The sequence below is a fragment of the Tiliqua scincoides genome, chromosome 4 (assembly GCF_035046505.1).
Source record: "Tiliqua scincoides isolate rTilSci1 chromosome 4, rTilSci1.hap2, whole genome shotgun sequence".
Classification (NCBI taxonomy): Eukaryota; Metazoa; Chordata; class Lepidosauria; order Squamata; family Scincidae; genus Tiliqua; species Tiliqua scincoides.
This window is the reverse complement of record NC_089824.1, coordinates 24,729,608-24,753,773: the sequence shown is the minus strand read 5'-3', so window position 1 is coordinate 24,753,773 and position 24,166 is coordinate 24,729,608. Positions and strand designations below refer to the sequence as shown.

Sequence of the window (24,166 nt, the reverse complement as noted above, 5' to 3'; positions counted from 1 at the left end):
ACAAGGAATCACTGGAGGACTCAACCCAAAGCGACTTAGGGCCCAATCCTATCCAACTTTCCAGCTCTTATGCAGCCACAATGCAGCCCTGAGGCAAGGGAGCAAATATTCCCTAACTTTGAGGATACCCTTTTACCTCCCCCCCCCCCACTGCAGGATGCAGCGCATGCCCCATTGGCACAACTGCATCAGTGCTGGAAAGTTGGATAGGATTGGGCCTTAACTTGCTTTGGGTTGAGTCCTCCAAAGATTCCTTAAAGGCCAAATCCTATCCAATTTTCCAATGTTGGTGCAGCTGTGTCAACAGAGCATGTGCTGCATCCTGCAGTAGGGAGGCAGTCGTGGAAGTCTCCTCCAGGTAAGGGAAAGTTTGTTCCCTTTCCTCTGGTCTGCATGTGGCACTGGCTGCACTGGCACTAGAAAGTTGGATAGGACTGGGCCTTAAGTCCCTTTGAAATCAATGACAGCAGTTAGTCATGACCAACATTCTCCTGATTGGGGACACAATATCGGGGAGTGTTAATTAAAAAAAAAAAAGACAACTATAGAAGGACATTATAGAAATAATGAAAATTTGAATGGTTTGGAGAAAGAAAAACAGATCTGAATGCAGCAAGGCAGGCAAGTCTAATGCAGAGCAAAAAAGTGGGCATCTATTTTGAGACTACTGAAGACATGTTCAGTCACCTCCATGTTATTCGCGACCAGTTAACATCTAGTTAAACATTCTGCGTACGGGTTCTCGCCCCTCCTTGGTCTCTAGTTAGATCATGTGATGTTAGCAGCAGCGGAACTAATCAACTTTCTTCAGGTTGCTTTCCATTAAGGCTCATCAGTGCTCTTCATCAACAAAGGGCGCAATCCTAACCCCTCATGTCAGTGCTTTCCAGCACTGGCACAACAGTGCCAATGGGACATGTGCTGCATCCTGCAGTTGAGTGTCACTCACGGAGGCCTCCTCAAAGTAAGGGAATCTTTGTTCCCTTACCTCAGAGCTGCATTGCCCTTATGTCAGTGCTGGAAAGGTTTGTTAGGTTTGCGCCCAAAGCCACTTGGAAAATATGACTTAGCCCCTTCTCCCAGTGAGCAGCTCTAGTCCTAGGGATGCTAAGCTCAACAAGTTATATTCAGTATCTTAAACTGTTCTTGGCTCGCATACAGGTGAGGAAGAAAACTTAGGAACCACTTCAGCAAATACTGTTCTTTGTTTCAGGCCACATGTGATTATTCCTCTGGAACACTTGCATATTTTGGGATAATTCTCAGATTCTACAAAATGGGATGATTCATATTCCCATCTGTCTCCCCCCCTTCACTTGCTCTATTGGAATCAGTTCCATCTTACAAAAGCTACAGGTTACTTAGGGTGCAATCCTAACCCCTTATGTCAGTGCTTTCCAGCACTGACATGAGGGCAATGCAGCTCTGAGGTAAGGGAACAAACATTCCCTTACTTTGAGGAGGTCTCCATGAGTGACACCCAACTGCAGGATGCAGCACATGTCCCATTGGCACCACTGTGTCAGTGCTGGAAAGCACTGACATAAGGGGTTAAGACTGTACCCTGAGCTGGCATCTGAGCTGGCTAAGTATGGGATGCACAACAGCTCCAAACAGGGATCAAACAGTGTTTGAATTCTGGCTTGGTGCAACCAGGTCATTTACCTATTGGGTTGTAATGACAAACTGTGGTTTCTGGGAATGAGGGTTTAAAATAGAATGTTTGATGGGAACAGGGAGGAAAACATATGCAAGCCCAGGGCTCATTAATGTATGGGAGGCATATGCAGACCCTGTATCTGCAGATTGGGTCTGCCCCCCCCCCCACATGCGCACCCCAGCACACACCCCTCATAGCCTCTGAGCTCAGAAGCTAAAAACATGTGACTTCCAGTGTCACGGAGAAACTGGGAGTGACATTTTTAATGCTTTATAAGGCATTGGGAGGCCTGGGGAAGCCCTTGAGTTTTCCCCTATCTGCATTTTCAGCTGTCTGCAGGAGGTTCCAGAATGGAACCCCTATAGATAAGGGGGCACACCTGTAATGCCAAACCTTCAACCTTCAGGAGCAATTTTTTTTTGGTCTGGCAGAATTGCAATGAGAACGGGGACAAGCAGTAGCGTGGCAAACACAGGGTGGCTGGTGCAGGCCAGAAGGAGGTGGCTTGGCCTGAACATCACCAAACAGAGGCAATCTGGAGGTGGGCTACTGCATTTAATGCAATGTGATAGCCTAGATCAGGGGTGTCCAAAGTTTTTGGCAGGAGGGCCACATCATCTCTCTGACACTGTGTCGGGGGCCGGGGGGAAAAATAATTAATTTACATTTAAAATTTGAATAAATTCATATACGTTTTCATAAATGAATACATTAAAGATGATCTTATATGAATGAATGAAGGTCTTGCAATAGCTCAAGGCCTATGAAAGGCCTTGCACAAAGCAATGCTGGCCTTTGCTGCCACTGCTGCATCACAGACGTGAAACAGCAAGCAGTGGAGGGAGCCCTCATCCCACAGCTCATGTGAGAGCTGTGAGAGGTCAAACAGTCGCCCTCACCCTGAGAGCAGTTGTGTCGGGCCAGTGTGGGCTCCAACAAATCTCCAGAGGACCAGAGGCTCATTGGAGACTGGGGGCACCCCGAGGGCCGCATTGAGAGACCTTGAGGGCCACAAGTGGCCCCAGGGCCGGGGTTTGGGTACCCATGGCCTAGAAAGTTGGCGGTGATGTGATGATATCATTATGTCACTCCTGCACTTCTGGGTTGCTGAGCTGTAGAAGGTTAGCCATAAGGTGGGCAGAGTACTCCATCAAGATGCATCTAGGGACAGGTTTGTTCTGTGAGTGGAAGTCTGCTCATTTTGAATCAACTACCTTGGGTGTTATGTCTGAATGATCCCACCAAGTAACAACTGTTAAAAATTACTAAATGGGCCTCCATAGCAGTGGCATAGTGAGAGGCAGTGCAAAGCACTATGTTTGCAGTGATGTCCTCCCCGTTTGGGGGACAGGGATGTTCTGGGCAGTCACATCATCTGCCCGGCATCCCAGAATGCCACACAACAGGACGTCTGGGCAGACATGACTGCCCAGAGCATCCCTGTCCTCCAAATGGGGAGGACATGGCTTGGCAGCCGAATGGAACCAAAAGGTCCACTCACCGGGTGGACCGATCTGCATGGATGTCAGATTTGGCCCCTGGGTTGCGGTTTGCCCTCCCCTGCTATAGATATTATAGATATAAGAAGAGGAACCATATGAAATGCTCTTAAAAATCACTAACTTTTTTTCTTCCCCAATTTAGGGCCCGATCCTATCCAATTTTCCAGTGCTGGCGCAGTTGTGCCAGTGGGGTGTGCGCTGTATCCTGTGGTGGAGGGCAGTCACTGGGACCAACATGTGTTCCCTTACCATGAGGTTGCATTGTGGCTACACCAGAGTTGGAAAGTTGGATAGCATTGGGTCCTCAGTTGTGAATACGCCCAGGAGCAGGCCTTTTCATCATGCTGAGAGTTGCTCAACCCCAGTACAACTATCTTAAACATGCACAAGGGCACATAGCTTGGGGTTCTCAGGATGCTTGTCCTGGCTCAGCAAATGCAACAGTTCAAAGCAGCGACAGGATGTGACATATTGAAACATTATCCTTTGCTCTTAGACATGCTTGTTCACAGTCTACCCCTGAAGTCCATCCTTCACACCTGATGAGGACATGCAATCCCTGATCTACAAAGATAGTCACATGCAATACCTAGGCAGACCTGTACAGGTTTCAACACACAAATGGCAGCAATAGTCCAACACCTCATTCCTTCGTACTGTATCAAAACAGCCGGACAGCATATATCTCCCGTACCATCTCGTATAGAGCATGAGGTCATTTCAAATTGTCACTTGGGGAACCCAGGCTGTGCTCCTCATTTTGATTCCAGCTTCATCCAGCTAGTTCAGGTTTGTAGCAGGAAATGTGAAAACAAAACAATTGCCTTGAGTCCAAACCATTCTATTCATTCTATAGCTGTTTTTGTACATTTTTAAAAAATATTTTAATATATGTAAATATAAATATATTACAAACGGTACTGTTTCCATAGAGACCTAGAAGCATGGCCTACGTTCATATCTAAAACAGTACCTGACATTAGTGTTACCTTCCCTGACCTGTTAAAAATTCCCATGTAACCAAATGCAGCATTAATCATGCAGGCTGAAAATTTGCTGATTCATGGCCAATTCGCACAGCCACGTATGAGGTGTGATTTGGGCAGGATCATAAAAGTGTCACCACATGGTGAGATCACATGATAATGTAACCTGGAACATGCTAGAATGAAAACCAGCCATTTTCACAAGACTACTTTTCTTCCTAAAACCTAAAGCGACAAGTCACTTTGCAGCGACCTCCCCACCCCAGCAGTGGTCTTCCCAAAGTACACTCAGGTCCACCTGCTTCCTTCCGTGTCAGCTGCTTAAATGGTTCCGCATTAGAATTGTCTTTGCTGTGACTCCCCCACTTTTTCCACCTCCAGCTTTTCTTTCTGGGCAGAACGGCATGCTAAATGTTACAAAACAAACATCAAATTTTCCAGCAGTTGGGCTATTCACATGTCACATTATAATCACTTACAGGTATCTACATGCATACATGCTTTTGTATCAATGACTGCACAGCTGTTCATTTTAAATGACTGGACCCCGCAAAAATGTAAAGTACTGCTTGACTGCATGTACCGCTGTACATACATAGAACGCAACATGTGAATACCTGTATGTGTGTACAGGTCAATGATTATGTGCACATTGTACATAGACTGTGCACAGGAATAAAATTTGTGAATGGGCTTGCATTCCTAATAACATGAACGCAGAGGGGAATGGATAGTTGGGTGGGAGGGTTGCATAACTTTACCCCATCTTCCTGTTGCAACTCAACCTGCATTGGCCTTTCCAACTGTTTATGTATCAGTCAACTTCCAAGACCAAAATGTGCCTGGCAATGGGAGAAAACAACCTATAGGGCATTTTCAGGGGATTTTCATCCCACTCCTGCCCAGTGAGTCCCCTGCCGGAAATATCCCAGCCCACTTTCATATTAACAACAGACTCGTTTAAGAAAAAGATTTGCTGGTATAACATAGGTATCAGGAAATCTCCTCAACTTGCTTCTCTCAAAAGGTTATGGAGAAGAAGGGGGAAAAAAGACAGCTTCCCAAACCGTTTCTCTGTTATTCAGTCAACACATTCTGCCATTGTTGTGCCACTTTCTTCAAGGACAGTGATTCCCAAGTTGGGGTACGTGTGCCCCCAGGGGTATTTGCCAAGGCTTTTAGGTGGACTCGAAAAAGAATTGAATAATGGTTGAAAAAGGCAGGTCTGTATTAGAATGCCTTGCGGAGCTGGCAAAGCAGAAAGGAAGGCAGCTAGCTGGCTGTGAAAGCCCCACCAATGTTACGTTTTTGGTCATCAAATTGTGTATTATCAGATATGGATCAGTAGTTGAAAACATATACATTTGAAATAACAGCAACTCTATTATTACAAACATTTTGCTAATATGAATTATACTATTTATGGAAATGGCGTGCCAAGGGGTACGCAAGTGAAAAAACACTGGGAACCACCGTTCTAGAAGAATGGGCTTCAAGGTGCAGAAGCTGCTTTGTTATCATCAGCCCAGCTAACTCTCACTACAACATGCCTTGTTCTTGCATCTAATTTCTTTAACCCAGCTTCCATACACACTGATCCCAAACAGGAATAATATTCAGGATCAAAACTTGTTTGACATTTTCTCCCCCCCCCCCCACTAATGAGTAAAAAAAATCAGTTACACAACATCGTAATGACTGCTGAACACCTTCCTTGTTCTTCTCTATTCATCTTACAGAAGCATTTAGAACATCTCAGTGCTATGGCATCACTGATGGATGAGGTGTATTCGCTGTGAAAGTGATGGGTCAAAACTAACAGGCAGCAAAGGCCTAGTACTCCTTCTTGACTTCTTGGTCTTGCCTTCTACCAGAAGTCAAACCTGTTTGAATAAAGCAACTGTTCATGGGTTTGATTTGAACCCATACAGTCTGAACATATATGGTCCTTTTGACTATTCAGACTAGGATGAATGAACTTTCAAACTATCAGAACAGCAAATTTCAGACCTACCAGGCACAGATTGCTGAGGATTTCTTAGGGTCTGTGCATATATTTCATTTAAACTTTGGTTGCTATACTAGATTGCACTGAGCTCTAGGAAGCTACAAGGCTACCTCTAAACAGGGGCCAGAGGTAATTAAACTGGAGATAAGCAAGAATCTACCAGAGGCACTGCAGTCGACCATTAGCAAATCTTGGAGACAGAATGCTGGGTGTCAAACTAACTGAACCTAGGTCCGACTGCAATACAAGCACTAGAGCTCTAATCCAGCATCTCTGAGCAGGGGCTTTGTCATTCACTACAATGTTAGGGAATGTTCTTCAGCATTCCCCAGTACTGAAGTGAATGTCATAAACATTTCTTGTGCATTGCTCCATGTGTGCATTAGAACCCTACAGAGCTTTGGAAAAGGGCCTTAATCCTTTGTCTCTTCCTTTTGAACTGTGGAACTGACAAATGAAACAAAACTTAAGGCTTCAATCCTAAGCATGCTAGGAAGTAAGTCCCGTTCAGCTCAGTAGGATTTACTCCTGGGTACACATATTTAGGATCAGGCCACAGATCTTAACACCAATTTGGAAAATGACATTGTTGTGCAAATGGCACTGTCAGTATGCAGGATGAGTTGTGCAGAGCGCTGAGCACGACTTCTAACTGATCTGCCACAAAGAGAGCAAAGATGCCACAAAAGAAGGCATAGTTGGCCATACACAGGCAACACCACCATGAATGTTGTTTGGCAAAAGGAGAAAAGAAATGAAAACAGAGACACAAAAGAATCCAAGCAACTGCTTTAGAATTGCCCAGCACTGCTGGGGTCGCACTGAAGGAGACGAACGATAGACGGATCACTCTTGGCTCCCCGGATAAACTCTTCCAGAGAAAGTTTTCCTAAAAAAGAGATAAGAGGATTTTAAATTCTAAAATAGAGAAATCATATGCATCACAGACTTGCATCATACATGACCTGTACATATATGGAGAAAGTCCACGTATGAACATCATGCAAATGTCTATTCTCCATATATGCAAAAGGATCTTATGAACTAAATGCATCATCTCTCTTACAGTGTACTTCACAGTATTATATTACTAGCTATGCAAGCTTCTAATTATTTGAAAATTTTGAACTCCCCTTGCCGTTTGTAAATGCAGCAGTCTTCATGATACCAGTTTTGATTGTAGTCCCACCAGTTAGCAAAAAAAAAACCCTTTAAAAATGAATGAAGTGCTACCAATGTGCACTTCCTAAATGTAAATGTATCAGTGTACACTTCTGAAATGTTGCAGTCCACAGGGTTGTTGGAGGTTCCCCCTGTGCCTTCAAAGCCACTGCTGATTTAGGAGATAAGGCAGCCACAGCTTCTCCCTCCTGTTTGCCACTCATTACTTTCAGCCACATACCTGGGCCACCCTCCTCCTGCCCCTGAGTGGCATACCTGGTGTCCCACTCATTGCACCACATGGGAAAGGGGGCTGTTTGAAGGATTGGTGGTAGGTTGATGGCCAAAAGCAGTCACTCTTGTCTCATGCCCCCTAGTCAGAAGCACATTTAAATGTACTGGGATAATTTCTAGTACATTTCCAACCTGGCAACACTAACAATGGCTTGCATGCTTACTGTTGAATGCAAGGACTTCTCCTACTGCTAGACAGATGAGCCTTATTACCTTGGATAGGGCTGATCAGTGCTGGGGACACACTGCATTAGGGCCCAGTTCTAACCAATTTTCCAGCCCCAATGCAGCCCAAAGCAGCCCTGGTTAAGGGAACAAATATTCCCTTACCTTGAGGAGGTTTCAATGAATGCCTTCCCATCATAGGATGCAGCACATGCCCTGTTGGCAAGACTGCATCAGCACTGGAAAGTTGATTAAGATTGGTCCCTTAGTAGCCACAAACATTAATCCACACTCATTATTTGTTCAGCTGTGTACACATTCTTTGGTACTAAATGTGGGTGAGTGTAACTTTCGCAATGGGCATTTTTTTGCCCCATGCGTTAGATTTCACCCCCCACCAGTTTTCTTATGCTGGATCAGAGAGATGCTCCATCTCAGATGCGGGTTAAATCAGGAAAACAGCAACATGTTTAGCACAGTGTCCAAAGCTGTTCAGAAACAGCTTTGTTTCTGATCATACAGACCTACAGTCCAGAAGAAAATAATATCTTGAACCACATAAGGCAGTATTAAAACCTCCAACACTAGATATTTTCAGGAGCAATTCAAACACCTTTCATAATGTCACATCTTTTAATTTCATATATATTTCTGACTGTGGATTGCAACCACATTGACTTGAGAAAGGGAATGTTCACATTAATCCCAAATAAATGCTCATTGGTCATTCTTCCTTATATTAGAAACATTGGCTCAGCTATGAGTGATAATGAACAAGGGACTGAGTGGAAGAGAAATAGTTCAGAATTGTTTTTCTATAAATAGCTTTGGAAGCAGAGAAGGGATGGTTGGGGCAGGAAGTAGGTTGCAGTTCCCCCTCCTTAGCACAGAAAGTTGCTATTGCCCCAGGTCAACTCCTGCTTTGAATTGTGGAGTGCACTTCCTATGGTTGGCTTAAATTCCAGCACTACTGCTTAACCAAGTCATGCGCCAGGCTACAAGTCTGCAAAACTAACATTAAGCACAGTTTGGCTTGCCGTTGCTTTCTCACAATAAGATAAACAACACAGATCCTTAGAGGCCAGTTGCAATCTGCATATCAGCGACATCCTTCTGTTTATTCAATTCATCTAGCTTTTTGACTGAGTTTAACAAACCAGAACAAATAGACGCAAGTAAGTTAAGAATAGCACATTCAAAGATATTTACCGTCCCGATTAGTGTCCATCTGACGGAATATTTTCTCTGTTCTCTTTTCTGGTGTTGATTCATCTTCTGGCATCTTCATAACTGAAGACACCATCTTGTAGATTGCCTAAGGAGTGGGACAGCAGAAAGTGTGAATGATCATACAGAGACTGATTGAAGGGTGAACCCCCAGTCCCTCTGAACTTCTAAAAGTTAAACTGGCATCAAACTCAGGTTTAACTGTGACCATCTCTCACCTCAGGTGAGTAAGTGGTTTCCAGATAAAAGCAAGACTGATGCAAACACATGCATGTTCTCATTTAGCTCATGTAGCTTTCTAATATACTGTTTACAGGCCATAGCTTAGTGGCTGAGGACATGCCTTACCTGCAGAAGGTCCAAAATCCATTTCCAGTTCGGTAAGCTGGTTGGGAAAATTCCCTGTCTGAAATCTGGGACAGCCATTGCTGGCCCATGGCACTCAGCTACATGAACCAATGGGTTAAGGTTTTCACTTCTGGTGAGTAAGACAGGTTCACACCCCAAATCTTACTGAACACAATGGGCTTTTTTTTGAGTAAGGTAAATAACACCATTTTCAACACCTGTACCAATAGGTCTGTTTCAGTATGCTCTCCTCTGCATTTTTAAATTATTCTTTGAATATGCTATAGAAAGGCAACTCAACAGATTCATCACTAAAAATACACATTTTAAAAAGGTACACAGCTCTTCAGAATTCAGTGCTCCCTGTTGCAAAGACTGACTGGCTCACATTGCAACCTTTTACCTTCTAAATGAAGAATACTTCTACCTTTGAGTACAATCTGCACACACAACCCTGGTCATGGTATCCTCATGGCATCAGACTCATGGGTAATTTCTGAGACTGATTCCACGAGTAGCAGTAAGTAGCAGACAAAGTTCTGCAGCGATGATCTGCCTACAATACGGTGATTGACAGCATTTTATTTAAAGTGCCTCTGTGCTGATCCCGTAAACAACAGCATAACTTTGCTGTTTAGGAATCAAAATGGGAGGAAAAGAACAGTTACTCTGTATCCCACCAAACATGACCCCCTACAGCTGATGCAGCCATGCCACCAGAGCATGGGGGTTAGGGTGACAGTCCCAAAGCTCCAGGAAAGGGAACATTTTGCTCAGGGAAAAGCCCTCACTGCCCTGCTGGGTCTAATTGAACCTGCACAATCTATACAGCTGATGTAAGTGTGAGTGGGCCCATGAAGATGGATCGAGGCCAGAAAGAGGGACTAGGTATCAGTGCTGCCTCTGCTGCTAATACTGCCCCCTTCTTGGCCTCAATCTGCCCTCCTTCCCACATGAGTCTCTTCCCTGTTCTTCCCTGCCCTAGTCAGTCCACTTCCTGCCTCCCCCCCCCCCCATGCTGACTTACTGGCGCTGGAGGGACCTCACTGCTGCTGGTGTGTGGCCATGGCTGTTTGCTGCTTACGGAGGCAGTCTGGCCACATTCAATAGTGTGTTGCATTTTGTGATAGCCATAAAAGACCCTGTGCTGCCAGAATGCTAGTTCTGGCAGCACAAGGCCCTCATAGGATTGGGCCATTAGTCCAAAGCAGATTCATATTTACTATGATGTGCCTATGTGGAAAAGTCATACAGCCTTCTGCACTTAACACTAACCAATAAACAATGGAGACCATGACTGAGCAAAGTATTGGATCTATTGCTCAGGACTAGACATGAACTCCCTATGTAGCAAAGCAGATGGTGATAACAGTTAATATTAATATTTAACACTTGTGAGTGAGCAAAGCACTTCACGTGTATTATATTGGTGCTGTAAGGACAACAACAACCCATATGGCCTTAGGTCACAGAGATGGGAATTCCAGTTCGCAGAACCTTATGCTTTATGTTTGAAGTGGGAAGCCAGAATGTAGAGGCAGTTGAATGAGTAGAAGTTTTACACCAAGGGACCATGTGCATTAACTGACACATCCTCCAAGAGATCAGGCCAGTGATTTTCAACCTTTTTCATCTCACAGCACACTGACAAGGCAGTAAAATTGTCAAGGTATACCATCAGTTTCTTGACAATTGACAAGGCAATGCTATGCTGCAGGTGGGGGAATCAAATCCTCCAATGGCCCTACTAATAAATGGCCTTCCCCCAAACTCCCACTGCACACCTGTAGATCATTTGCAGCACCACCAGTGTGCCATAGCACAGTGGTTGAAAATTGCTGGATCAGGCATATGCAAAGATCTAATTGGTTTTAAATATTTGCCTTTCTATTCTTGCCACATTAAATTGTGGTCGGATTTTAATGTACTACATTTTTACATTCAAGGGAACAGATGGAAAGCCATGATACTGGAAGAGTTATTGCTTGTTCATTGTTTGTAAGACCGACACTTGAATTAAAAAAAGAGGAAAGGAAAGAACATCTTGCACATACCTGGACGATTTCCAACATTTCCGCCTTGCTGATGTATCCATTTCCATCCAGGTCGTACATGCTGAATGCCCATTTCAGCTTTTGCTCCAGTTTTCCTCGGGATGTTACACTCAAGGCTATGATAAATTCTCTGAAGTCTATTGTTCCATCGCCATTAGCATCAAAAGTACGGAATACATGTTCAGCAAATTTAGAAGCGTCCCCATAAGGAAAAAAATTCCCATAGATTTTCTTAAACTCCTCCATGGACAAATGTCCACTTGGACAGTCTCTCAGAAAGCCTTTGTACCATTCTTGGATCTCATGCTCTGTAAAGTCTGTGCTTTCTAACAAATCTTGCATAACTTCGGGACGTAGCTTGCTGTTCTGTTTTCCCATGTTGGTATCAGGAGCTTATCTAAAGAAGGGAGTGCAAAAACAAGTTAATGTACTTGAGTGCATTACTGGAGTCTGATGATGAACATTGTTGGTCCTTGAATAGTCTTTGAGAGGATGATTTTTGTTGTAGGTAATTAGCATTTTCATTCAATTAGCTCAGCGTGGTCTATGGAATATAATAAAAACATAAACAAGGCAAAGGCCTATCTAATTCAGCATTCTGTTTCCCCACACTGGCTAAGCTCACAGGCAGTACATGAAGGCTACAGTCCCCTTTCACAGTTGCTTCCTTGCAACTAGCATTCTGGTACATACTGCCTTTGAACCCAGAGATAGCATACAGCCATCTTCATTAGTAGCCACTGATAGATGCCCTCCATGAACCCATTGATGAACCCTTGAATACCCAACCCTAACGTGCATTCCACTGGCATAACACTTGTGGCTATTGCAAATGTGACACTGCTGAGATGTGTGCCTGTCCGCTGCTGCAAGTGGCGAACAGACCACTGGTGTGTGAACCTGGTCTCTCACCACTTATGGCAGTGGCCAGACTTCACAGAACGGTGTGTCATGCTTTATAAAAGCTGCAAAGGACCTTATGCTGCTGGAACACTAGGTTCCAGCAGCATAAGGCCCTGTTATGATTGGGCCTTCAATCACCCTACAACCATAGTACTACAGTTAAAGTGCAAATGTGTGCATGTCTACTTAGACGTAAGCCCACTGGACTTACTCTCTGTAAGCCTGTATAATCTACAGCAGTGATTCTCACACATTTAGCACCGGGATCCATTTTTAGAATGAGAATTTGTCAGTAACCACCGGAAGTGACGTCATCAAGCAGGAAAATGTTTAACAATCCTAGGCTGCAATCCTACCCACATTTACCCAGGAGTAAGTCCCATTTACAATCATTGTTAAAAGCATATACATAGTAGCCTGTTAAAAGTACAAGTCTGTAACATTTCCCAAATGCAATCGCATACTATGGCAAAATCTAACCTAATCTATTTTTTAAAAATGTAGAAATGAATTGGGACCCACCTGAAATTGGCTTGGAACCCACCTAGTGGGTCCCGATCCACAGTTTGAGAAACACTGATCTACAGCATTTACCTGGGAGTAAATCTCACTTAACTCAGTGGGGATTACATCTGAGAAGTCATGTCTAGGATCATGTTGTTAATAGATGTTACATTAAGCAACAGCAGAGTTAGGTGATATTCTTCATCAGTCAGAAAGTTATAGGATTACTTTTTTCCAGTACACATTTTTTGGGGGGCAGTGGGTGGGATTACGTACAAAATTAAAGCCAGAAGGCGATGTTAAGATAGAAGCTTAAAGATTAACCATCCTTAATAATATATTTTTCATATCTCTTTACATCCCATAGTGGCCATGTGTCACAACCAGTTAGTAATAATAAATTGGTTTAGCCAAGATTCTTTGAAAATCTCTAAAAGAAAAGGGGAAAACCTATTAGCATTTGGAAAACCGGAAGGTCTTTTCCCACTTAAATGAACCATTTTTTTGTATCCAAATTTTCAATTAGATTACCACTCATACTTTCATCAAAAGAAAATTGCTGTACCAATATTGCATTATAGGTCTAGCAAATATTAGCACTTTTAGTCATTAAGCAGTGCGTTAGAAGTTAAATTCCCAGCTTTAAAGGGCAGCGTCATTAGCTTCTGAAACTCTAAAGCAGGTATCTGCAAGGAAAAGGGCCCTTATTTCTAGTCAAAAAATGGTTCCTTTAATGATAGCAATTTTTCAGCAACATTGGAAGCCACTTTATGAACAGAAATGAATACACATAATCAAACTCCTTGACAAACACAGGCTAAATAAATGTGCACTAAGAACCTATGTAATTTAATGTGGAAACTAGCATCAATTTATGTGGCACTAAGTGTGAAAACACTACATTACCTCTACCCACTCTCTGGATTTTTGCCAGTGCATCTTTTATTTGTATAAAGTGTTATTAGTTTAGGTTTTGGCTAATAAGGTTCAGTTAGGATTTTAATAAGTAGGCTAAGCCAAGAAATACAGGTTGTATACAGGATGTACAATTTTGTCTTTACCTCCTTGAGCTTCTTCTGCAGCCAAACTGTCACAGCAGTCTAACTTTCCTGTCACCTTATCTAGCATTATGTGTACCCTCAGGGTTCTCCCAGTTAAAAACAGCAACTATCCTACAACAAACTAAATACAGGTGGGACCTCAGTATCCACTGATTTTATATCCACTGATTTGACTCACGACTGACACAGAGGGCCACCTTCAAAAGCTTTGTAACAAGGAAAAAAGCACCAAAATCCAATTTCCCACCTTCGTGCTGCTAAATAATTATAATTTCATTCCATTAGATTATATTATTCACCCCATCTAGTGGCTGAATGTGGTACAGTGTCTATACCAGCAATTTTCAACCTTTGTCCATCTCACGGCACTCTGACAAGGTGCTAAAATTGTCAAGGCACACCATCGGTTTTTAGACAATTGACAAGGCACACCTATTGACAGCAGGGGCTTGCATCTCCCAGTGGCCCTACTAACAAATATCTCTTTCCCAAGCTCTCGCAGCACACCTGCAGAACATCGGCGGTACACCAATGTGCCAGGGCACAGTGGCTGAAAATGGCTGGTTTACACCAATGCATACTGGGGTGACAATGGAGAGCAAGAAACCTGACTTGGGACTTTAAAGCTATTTTTCCACTGATTTGCTATCCACTGATTTTTTTTTTCTCCATTGGGAGTTCCGGATTGGAACACGAGAGGATAACAAGACACTACCTGTACAGCCTCGTTGCTAGTTGGTGCAGTTGCCCAAAGAGCAACCACAAATGACTCAACTTTTCAAAAAGAAGCAAAGAAGCAAGGAAACAAAATGAGGAAACCAAATACCTTTAAGTGGCATCGGTGCAGTTATGAAAGCAGATAGCCCATGACAGAAGTTCAGAAGTAAGACAATGGATACATAACCCCAACAGTCAAAAAAATAAAAAAGTAAGCAGATACCTGTATTTGTGCCTTTGTTGGAGAGTTTAAAAAGAAGGGGGCCCAAATGACACAGACTTGTATCCCAAGGATCCACTCTGGGAACAAAAGGCCCTTCTGCTCACACATCTTTGTCTACTGCCGATTTCTCCCCATCTACAGCACACTGTACTATTCTCCAAAACTAGCTCCACTGATTCCCGTGGGCTGTCCACCATCTCTGATGGGTGCACATGAGGATTACAGAAAGGGAAGGGCAGAATTTGAAATTCCATTGCATGAGCAAAACTAACTTCCATGGGAGCTGCAGGACCCAACTGTAAACAATTTTTGTGGGGCCCCTGGTTCACAGTCAAGGTCTGTAGAATCTTAGAGATATATACTAAAATTTATTATAGACTTTATATCTCTAAGGTTGAATGGAGAACAATTATAATGTGTGCTTAAAAAGTGCATGTGAGTTAATGGTTCAAATGGATCCAAGCACATTTTAATATAAATGTGCAAACATGTAAGCCAACTAGTAAACAAACAAAATGTGTAGATTAAATCTGAAAAGTAAATGCAGTATGACCAGGAATCCGCAGATCCAGCATTGATGGATCTGACTCACCACGGATGCCAGGATCCCAATTTAAAGGTCTTTAAACACAGAAAAAAAACTGTGCAAAAATTGTATTTCCTACCTTCACATGGCAAAACAATACCGTTTCCAAGGCTCTCGGGGCTAAAAAAAATAGCTCTTAAGATCCACATCCGGGTCTATACTGCATTCAGCTACTATATGGGGCTGAATTTAATGTATTCATTACATCATCATTCTGGCCATGACATCATTTCCAGGTTGAGGACATCACTTCTGGTGGATCCCGGACAGATCGTCATTTTCAAAAATGAGTCCTGGTGCTAAAATATTTCAGAACCACTGCTGTATGGTATTTAATTCCTTTTTGATGCTTAATGATGCTCAACATAGCTTCCTCATTCAGATGAAGCACCTATTTACACCAATCTATTTTCCTTTCAGGCAGGTTTTTCCTTTCTTTCCTGATGCCTTCAAAACTGGGCCTTTACCTTACCTTTATCATTAACACATACCCACCCTTACAAAGTACACTCTCTATGCCCTGTGTGTCACCTTGCACATCACACAAATGTGCCCTACAAATGCTTAGATTCTGAGATAGAAAGTAGTATTCAACAAGTAATGCTATGAACCAGCACAAAGAATGTGTGTAAATAATTCACAACAGGTTACCGGAGGAAATCTCAAGCTCTCCAATTTCTGTGATGTTCAGCTTTTCTCTGTTCATAGTCTCAGGGTACAATTACCATGCCCAGCTGCTCTCGTCTTTCAGGAGCCGCTCAACTAAACCATAGCTAACAAGCAGCAAATGAAGTCCAGAGAAACTTCCCCAAGTCACAGTGCTTCAGTTCATTAAATTCACTTTATACTGAATTTTCCACTGGAGTCAACAGAACTTCTTTGATTTTCCAGCATTTTTAAGAGCAGAACTCCACCGGGCTATGGAAAAGACACTTCTAACAACTACGAAAGCAAAATCCTGGTATACAATGAAGCTTTTAATTTAAATGTTCTATTTTTATTTTGCCTTTGTGCTGTTAATTACACTGGTAATACTCATACATTCCCTACCAACAGACATTCACCCGCAACACCTGGCAAACAAGAGCATTTGTATTGAATGAAAAATCAGAACAAGATTCTTGCAAATACCAAAAGAAGTAAGAATAATATTCGGGACTCCCTAACAACATAGGAAAGTGGACCATCTAATTATAAACACTTGTTTCTAAGCATCTGTCGATAGTGCTCACAGAACAGCCCTGTAACTATTATGCTTTGAGGCACAGTCACAACATGGCCATCAATAGGTGAATATAGATAAATAAGTTGTTGTTGTTAACCATATTTTTATCCTGCCTTTCTCCCCCTAAGGGACCCAATCAGTGGCATCACTAAGGAGGTGCGGGCTGCACTTGGTGACACGCATGGAGGGGTGACACCAGTTCTAGCCAAAAAATTTTAAATCTTGGTATTTTTGAATAATACCATCATGTTATATATCATCTGATGTGTAATTTCATGCAGAATGCAGTGAAACAAACAGTGTTGAAATATTTCTATTCTACTAAATGTTTTAGTAAAAAAACCAGTAGGGGGCAGGGCATCACACCCACTGCCCAGGGTGTTGCCCCGCCCACCGCATGGGAGGCGGTCCATCATGGGGGTTACGTACTGGCCTCCCACACCAGGTGACGCAAACCTAAGTACCACCACTGGACCAAATGGAATCACACCTATCTGCCTCTGTATGTATATGTATAGACTGCATTTCAGTTCCAGCTAGGACCTTCATGGTAGTCAATGTAATGCAAATAGATGGAACATATTAAAACACTTTGTTAATGCAATAGATTTAAAACAGTAATTCACAACCAGCAAAAGAAAAAAATGCTTCTTACGATATTCAAGCAAGGAAAGTCGTAACATCAGATAAGGCAAATAGACACTACATGCTGTAAAAATGTACATGCCAACATATCACAAGCCCTCAGAGCAGAGCCTGCATTGCTTTCTCTCTTTATGTAATAAGGAGCTCCCATGAAATTGCACCTGGTGATCAGCTAATGATTGGTTCATGTTGCATAACCCAAAAGCAACCCACTCCCTTAAGCCGCTCATCCCCCACATCTTTGTTTCCCCCCAAAAAGGAGACAATCCAAACAGGAGCAGCTGCATCTTGCTGACGTTTATGAGCTTAGAGATGTTTATGGATGTCAACATCAAAAGAGGCGGCTTTGTCCTAGATTTACTCTGGCATAGATGTGCTACTACAGCTGCTTCATGTTGTCTCCCACTCCTCTTTATCATTCCTTTGTGCTCTCCCAACGGGAGGCTGGGGAGGGCAAAGAGGCTGCAGCATTCTCATCAGCAAAACTGTGTGTGACATTCGCATCTAGATTACAAACCGCAGAGCATCAATGGGGCTTTCAGGCATTGCCTATATCAAAACACATATTGCGCCAATCTCTTAGATAATGGTGGTTGTGAGCTTGTACCGCGAGGCATACATGCTTCAGTTGTCACAGTTTTATCAGGTGCGATGTGATCAACAGTGCCAGAAAAGAACTGGCATGATCCAACAAAAAAAAATTAGCATTTTGAATCCCATTGATTTCAGTGTGAAGGAATTTAGCATGCACTAATGAAATTTATGGGACAGATAGGTGCTTAATTCTGGGTGGGTCATCATGCCTTAGGCTTTATATTCCATAAAGTTGGAACTCTTCCTCTGAATATTCACCTGCTTTCTTCTCACATCCCAGTCCTATGGGATAGTGGTTCTCACACATTTAGCACCAGGACCCACTTTTTAGAATGAGCATCTGTCAGGACCCACCAGAAGTGATGTCATGACTAGAAGTGACTTCATCAAGCAGGAAAATTTTTATCAATCATAGGCTGCAATCCTACCCAGGATTAAGTCCCATTTACTATCACTGTTAAATGAATATACATAGTAGCTTGTTAAAAGTACAGGTCTGCAATACTTCCCCAAATGCAGTCATGTACCATGGGAGCATCAAGTCTAACGTATTAAAAATAAAGTATTTAAATGACCCACCAGAAATTGGCTCATGTCCCACCTAGTGGGTCCTGACCCACAGTTTGAGAAAATGCTGGGGGCTATTAATGCTAGCAGAATTAGTTCCCCCAGCACTAACTGCCTTATGGCAGTCGTAAAATGCACTCTGACAAGCACACAGAGCTGCATGCTGCAAGAGTGCCGGTATGAAGGCCAGAGTCTTCCGGCACCCACTGGAGGATTGCCTCAAACCCAGAGTGGAAGGCAGGACATTGGGGAGGTGGAACGGAGTAGGGGGAGAGAGGAAAACGGCAGTGATGGGTGGAGGAAGGGCAGTTTGAGTCTAGGAATGGGGTGGGCTTGGTCACAATGGCAGCTGCCAAATCCTAGCTCTCTTCCCAGACCTGATCCTGTTCCACGCAGACCTGTGCCAGCGAATTTGCTAGCACAAGCCTGAATAGACCCTGCCATGTTGTGGAGGCTTACCCTAATGCAGGGGTGCTCACACTTTTTTGGCTCGAGAGCTACTTTGAAACCCAGCAAGGCCCGGAGATCTATCAGGGGGGAAGGAAGCGTCTGACAGACACCCCCTTTAATGTATGGAGCCCCTGCTGGAGTCTAGTCAGTTTCGTCAGTTTTGTTGCTGCATGCCTGAAGAGCAGCTAAAGTGTCAGTTTAGTGTCAGCTAAATATGTCAGTTTCGTCTAGTCACTAGACGAAACTGACATACTAACAGTTTGGAGAGACAGGGCTCTGCGATCTACTCATTTTGCCTCACGATCTACCGGTAGATCGTGATCCACCTATTGAGCACCCCTGCCCTAATGTAAATGTTCCTTTACCCAGAGGAGACCTTTGCAACTGCCCCCCCCCTTGTAGGATGCAGCATTAGCCATGTTGACATCACTGCACTGGTCAGGGGGAAGAATAGGATCGGGCTGTTGGTCTTACTTTAAAAAATGATTAAAAGCTCATCTTTTTTCTCTTGCATTTCCCTCTTGATATAGTACTTTGCTCCTTTGTTTCTTGTTTATTCCCACTTCTTGTATTCTGTTAATGTCTTGTCATCTTTTACTCTCTCCTCCTTTGTGCAAAATTCCCCTTGGCCTTCAACTCCCTTCCCCTTTTGGCTCACGTTCTTGTTTTTAGATGGTAAACCTGACTGCAGGGTGTGTACTTCTCAAAAAAAAAAAATTCTGTACAGCGTCTGTATATATTTGGTGCTGCATTTGTCTACTGTATTTTTTATTCAAAATGCTTATATGCCTCTTTTCAACAGAACAGGAAGAATTCCGCAGGTAGACCCAAACTTCAAAGTTTTGCTTTCATTTCTGAATTGCAGAAATCTGTCTGTATCTGGATGAGCCTGAGGCCAAGAGCATCTGTGCCTGACTCGAGATCTAGAGGATGTGCTCTCCAGCTTGGGGTCCCTGTGATCAGTGGCTTACACTAGCTGATTGGCAGAGTTCAGTAAGCAGCAAGTACTGTCCGTAAAGTAGCCAGTGGGGGTGCTGGCGCGGTAAGTCCAGCAGGTGCTGCAAGGCGCCACATAAGCAGCATCTCCCACTCAGAGCCATTTGGGGCAGCGATGGCAACATGCAGACACTCAAGAATGCCTGTGTGTTGCTATCGCTGCCCCAAATGGCTCTGATGGCGAGTGGGAAGTGCCGTTAACACAGCACTTGTGGTGCCTGCTATACTTATCGCGCCACCCCCTCTGGCTACACTACTGAGTGCTGCTGTGTTGACAGGCAAAGAAAGAAGGCAAACTCCCAGTATTTATGACAGGTCTGATCAATCTTGGACTTCACACTGCCTGTTCAGGTTACGCATTCATTTTGTGAGAATGGAAAGGGGAACCGAATCAGGCCCAGTTTTGATGTCTCTTGCCTATAGAGCCCAAATGCTTTGACAAGTAGTCCATTCAAGTCTTGTTCCTTTTCGGAATTCAAGTGAGGTTGGGAGGGGGGTTGAGGCCTTTTCTTTAAAAGCCACAAAGAGGAGCTCAGATGCTCCTTTTATACTTTAAACATGTTTTTAAGAAAATATTTAAAAGTCCCTTGTTGTATGCCACTACAAGGTAAGCCCCACCAGCTGATTATCACAAAAATAAAAGGAGGAATACAAATGGGGAGGATTAGTGTTGAAATAAATGCTTAAACAAAGAAAATGAATGACATACTGCAGTGGAAAAAAAAGTCTTGGAAGCCTTGCCTGGTGGCCTATTGCAGGGGCTGGTGTTGCAAACTCTGATTCCCTTCAGTGTTTAAGAAAAGGCTCTGGGGTTGAAGTCCAGATGCATTCCTCCATGCACTAGGCTAGGTTCTGGTCTTATCTCCTGAGGCGCCTGGGTCAAGCCCCAGGATTCTGACTTGGACATTCACTCTCATCTATTTTATTCATCTGCATTTTCTGGAGATGATTTCCCCTTGAAAAACGAGATCTGCTTGCAGTTTCCAGCTTCAAAACTCTCTGATTGCTGCCATTTTTCTTGGCATCTCAAGGATGTGTCTAACACTAACAGTCCAATTCTATTTAAGATTGGGCTGTAGTGAGCAGCCTTTTCTGCTGCCTTTTCCGCAGAGTTCCGCTGTTGAAAAATGGCTGCCAACAGAGTGCACAGCATTCTGTTGACAGTCATTTTGGGAGCACTGTTGCGCAAGATGGCAGTGCACCCAGTCCATCATTGGAGCTGCCTATGCCCACCAGAGAAGGTAAGGCAGCAGAGGGGATGAGGAGGGGGTGAAACCGGGCAGGGTGAGGATGTAATGGGAGGGCAGGGAGACTACAGGAGGTGGTGTATCCAGTGGTAACGGTGTGTGCTGGATTTTATCCCCTGATTTCGCTGGCACAGGTCCAAGGAGACCTTTTACAGAGGGGTAAAGGGATTTAAATTCCCCTTCAACTATGAAGTCTCCCAAGCCACCCCTCTCCCCATGCTTGTTTTTGGAGGGGCTGCACCAGCAGGAAGGGGAGGGGAGGGGAGGATAGGATTTGGCTTTGACTCAGAAAAACAAGAGGAAGATCCTGCAATGCATTTCAAAGGCATACAGTTTAAAATCAATCTATTAAAGCAGGGGTCTCCAAACCCCAGCCCGGGGGCCAGATGTGGCCCGCAGCAAGCCTCTTTCCGGCCCATGGCCAACCTCTTGTCTCCTGAACGCCTCCAGCCCACTCAACTGAATATGACCAGCATTGTGCTCTGATTGTGTTTAGAGGGTGTTCTGAGGGCCAGAGAGGTGGAATGAATGAACCCATTCATTCATTTATTCACTTTTCTAAGTTCCATCTCTAATTTATTTATTTAAATTTAATATTTAAATTTTTTTTCCGGCCCTCCACACCACCCCAGATATTTGATGGGGCACTCTGGCCAAAAAGTTTGGAGACCCCTGTATTAAAGTGTAGAAGTTCCTCTTAGCATTACTAACCAGCTTGATTATTTCATTCATGGTTATATTATGATGGAGTAGGGGCAAAATGGGGTGCCACAGGAGAGATAACAGATGGTAGCAATTCAGCACAATGTGCATTAGAGGCCACCTGAGATGCACAGGGAGCAAAGTTTTATCAGCCCTGCTTCTCCATACAGCGCTGGCACTGAGTCTCAAGTACTACCAAAGGAGAACCTTCCTTATGACAGTCAATTCTGCACTAAATCATTTAACCGCTACGGTATCCTACTATTTTCTTGCTGTTCAAGACTATCACAGCAGCTCTTCCTGAATAATTTGCTTTTCATTCTTGTTAGGTTACTGAGAAAAGTTGGTAATTCTAATTGCTGTGAGCCCTGTTTGAAATTCGACAGATATCCATTTTTAGGATATCTAAGCAGATCTAAAAGAAAGTCTAGGGGCATCTTAAGGATCAACACATATGTTGGCATAAACATTTGTGGATTAGAGCCCACTTCATCGGATGCATGCCACATACTCTAATGGAAGAGAGAGGCTGGATAGGGATGATGATCTCTAAACTATGACTGAGTTTGGTTTGTCATTATTAAGCCACAGTAAGAGTCAGACTCGACAGCACCCCATCTCTTCTGGCTACCTTTCCCTAATCAAGCAATTACAGTCACTCTTAGGGATTCTTCAACAGGTGGGATTTCAATTCTACAGTGGGAATAAAGCTGTCAGAGAGAAAAGACCAGCATATTGCTGTCAACCAAGCTGAATCTTTAAAAGCGTCATATCCCCAACATACTGCTCGGGCAGATTTCATGAAAACCTGCTCCTCTTTCAAACGTATGGAATAATAACTTAGGGCAGTCCTTCAGACATAATTTTGCTCTTTCATTGCCTCACTATGAAAGCAGAAGAGTAAAGCATAAAAATATAGTTGTGCGCAGAGGTGTAAAATATACTCTCGTCAATCACTAAAAACCCATCCCCAAAGCAAGTCACTCTTGGGGCACATGTGAACTACACATTTCAATGGCTTTTCAATCACCTTCACTATCATGGTTTTTTTCCAACAAATTATTTATTTTATCTATTTTTCACATTTTTATACTGCCCTTCCTCCAGGGAGCTCAGAGTACTGTACATAGTTCCTTCACTCCCTTTGCCCTCACAACAACCCTATGAAGTAGGTCAGGCTGATAGTCACTGGCCCAAGGTCACCAAGAAGTTTAGTGCCGAGCAGGTATTTGAACATAGATCTTCCAGGTCTAAGTCCAGCTCCAAAACCATTACACCATCCTGGCTTTTAAGAATTATAGTCTGTTGAGGATGCTGAGATCTCAAGCCTCTTTCACAGAACTACACCTTCCAGGGTTCCTTGAGGAGAGAGATGACTATACCATTGTGGTGCAGATAAACTCTTGCCTGCTACCTGCTGGCAAATATCCTGATTGGATCAGGGTGCAAACTGCCAAAAATTTTCAAGTCAGCATAGTTCTGAAATCTGTTCTCTCCACTCTTGGCTTCAACAGTCAATGCTGTGAATCAACAAAGCAACCAGCCTTTTTCTTCTGTAGGAGCTCCTTTCCCATAGACCTTAACAGCCCAATTCTAGGGGGCCCCTGAACGAGTGTTCTGGCAGCATAAGGTCTTTTATAGCTGTTGTAAAAAAGTGACATGCCATTTTTCACAGTTGGGCTATCACCGCAAGTAACAACTGGCCACGGTTATGTGCCAGCAACCCAACAGCAATGCCCAGTGCCAATAAGTCAGTGTGAGGGCAGGAGGGAGACAGGGGTGGGCAGAAAGGGCAGGGGAGGAACAGGGCTGGGGTGGGGAGGAGGGGGGATTGAGGCCAGGAAGGGAGAGATATTGGTGGCAGCAGTGCCACTGTTATCCTATCCTCCTTCCCAGCCTCAATCTGCCTTCCCAGGTCCACTCGGGCTTGCATCAGCTAATTCACTGGTGCATGTATGAGCTGACCTACCAGGATGGTGAGGGCTTACCCCCAGACAAAGGAACAAATGTTCCTTTGCCTGGAGGAGACTTTCAGGACTGGTCTCCCCCTCCACCGCAGGATGCAGCATGTGCTCCAGTGGCATGGCTGCATCAGCTGGGTGGGAATTTAGGTTGGACTGGCTGTGAACGCAAGTGGAAGGGGCTGCTAACCACCTGTGGCAGCACCTGCAATACTTACTGTGCCACCTCTCCTGCAGCTACACCACTGACTTGTCTAAGATTGAAGGGGTCGGAGATTTTCCATGACTGGCTCCACCCATGCGGTGACGGCCTTTCAACATTTCAGCAACACGCTTTGTTGAACCCACAGCAAGCAGCTCCAATGCTGCTGTTCGTTTAT

The 24,166-nt window shown here is 43.8% G+C and overlaps 1 protein-coding gene across 1 annotated transcript in view; it reads right to left on the bottom strand.

Moving 5' to 3' along the window:
* Positions 1 to 5,827: 5,827 nt before the first annotated feature.
* Positions 5,828 to 24,166, bottom strand: part of NCALD (neurocalcin delta) — a 67,365-nt gene continuing 49,026 nt past the window's right edge. The window contains exons 2-4 of the mRNA XM_066623702.1: positions 11,406 to 11,802; positions 8,986 to 9,091; positions 5,828 to 7,045 (exon numbers count right to left, since the gene is read on the bottom strand). Coding sequence (XP_066479799.1) covers positions 6,948 to 7,045; positions 8,986 to 9,091; positions 11,406 to 11,783 — 582 coding nt within the window. The 5' untranslated portion in view covers positions 11,784 to 11,802 and the 3' untranslated portion in view covers positions 5,828 to 6,947. The remainder of the gene's footprint in view (positions 7,046 to 8,985; positions 9,092 to 11,405; positions 11,803 to 24,166) is intronic.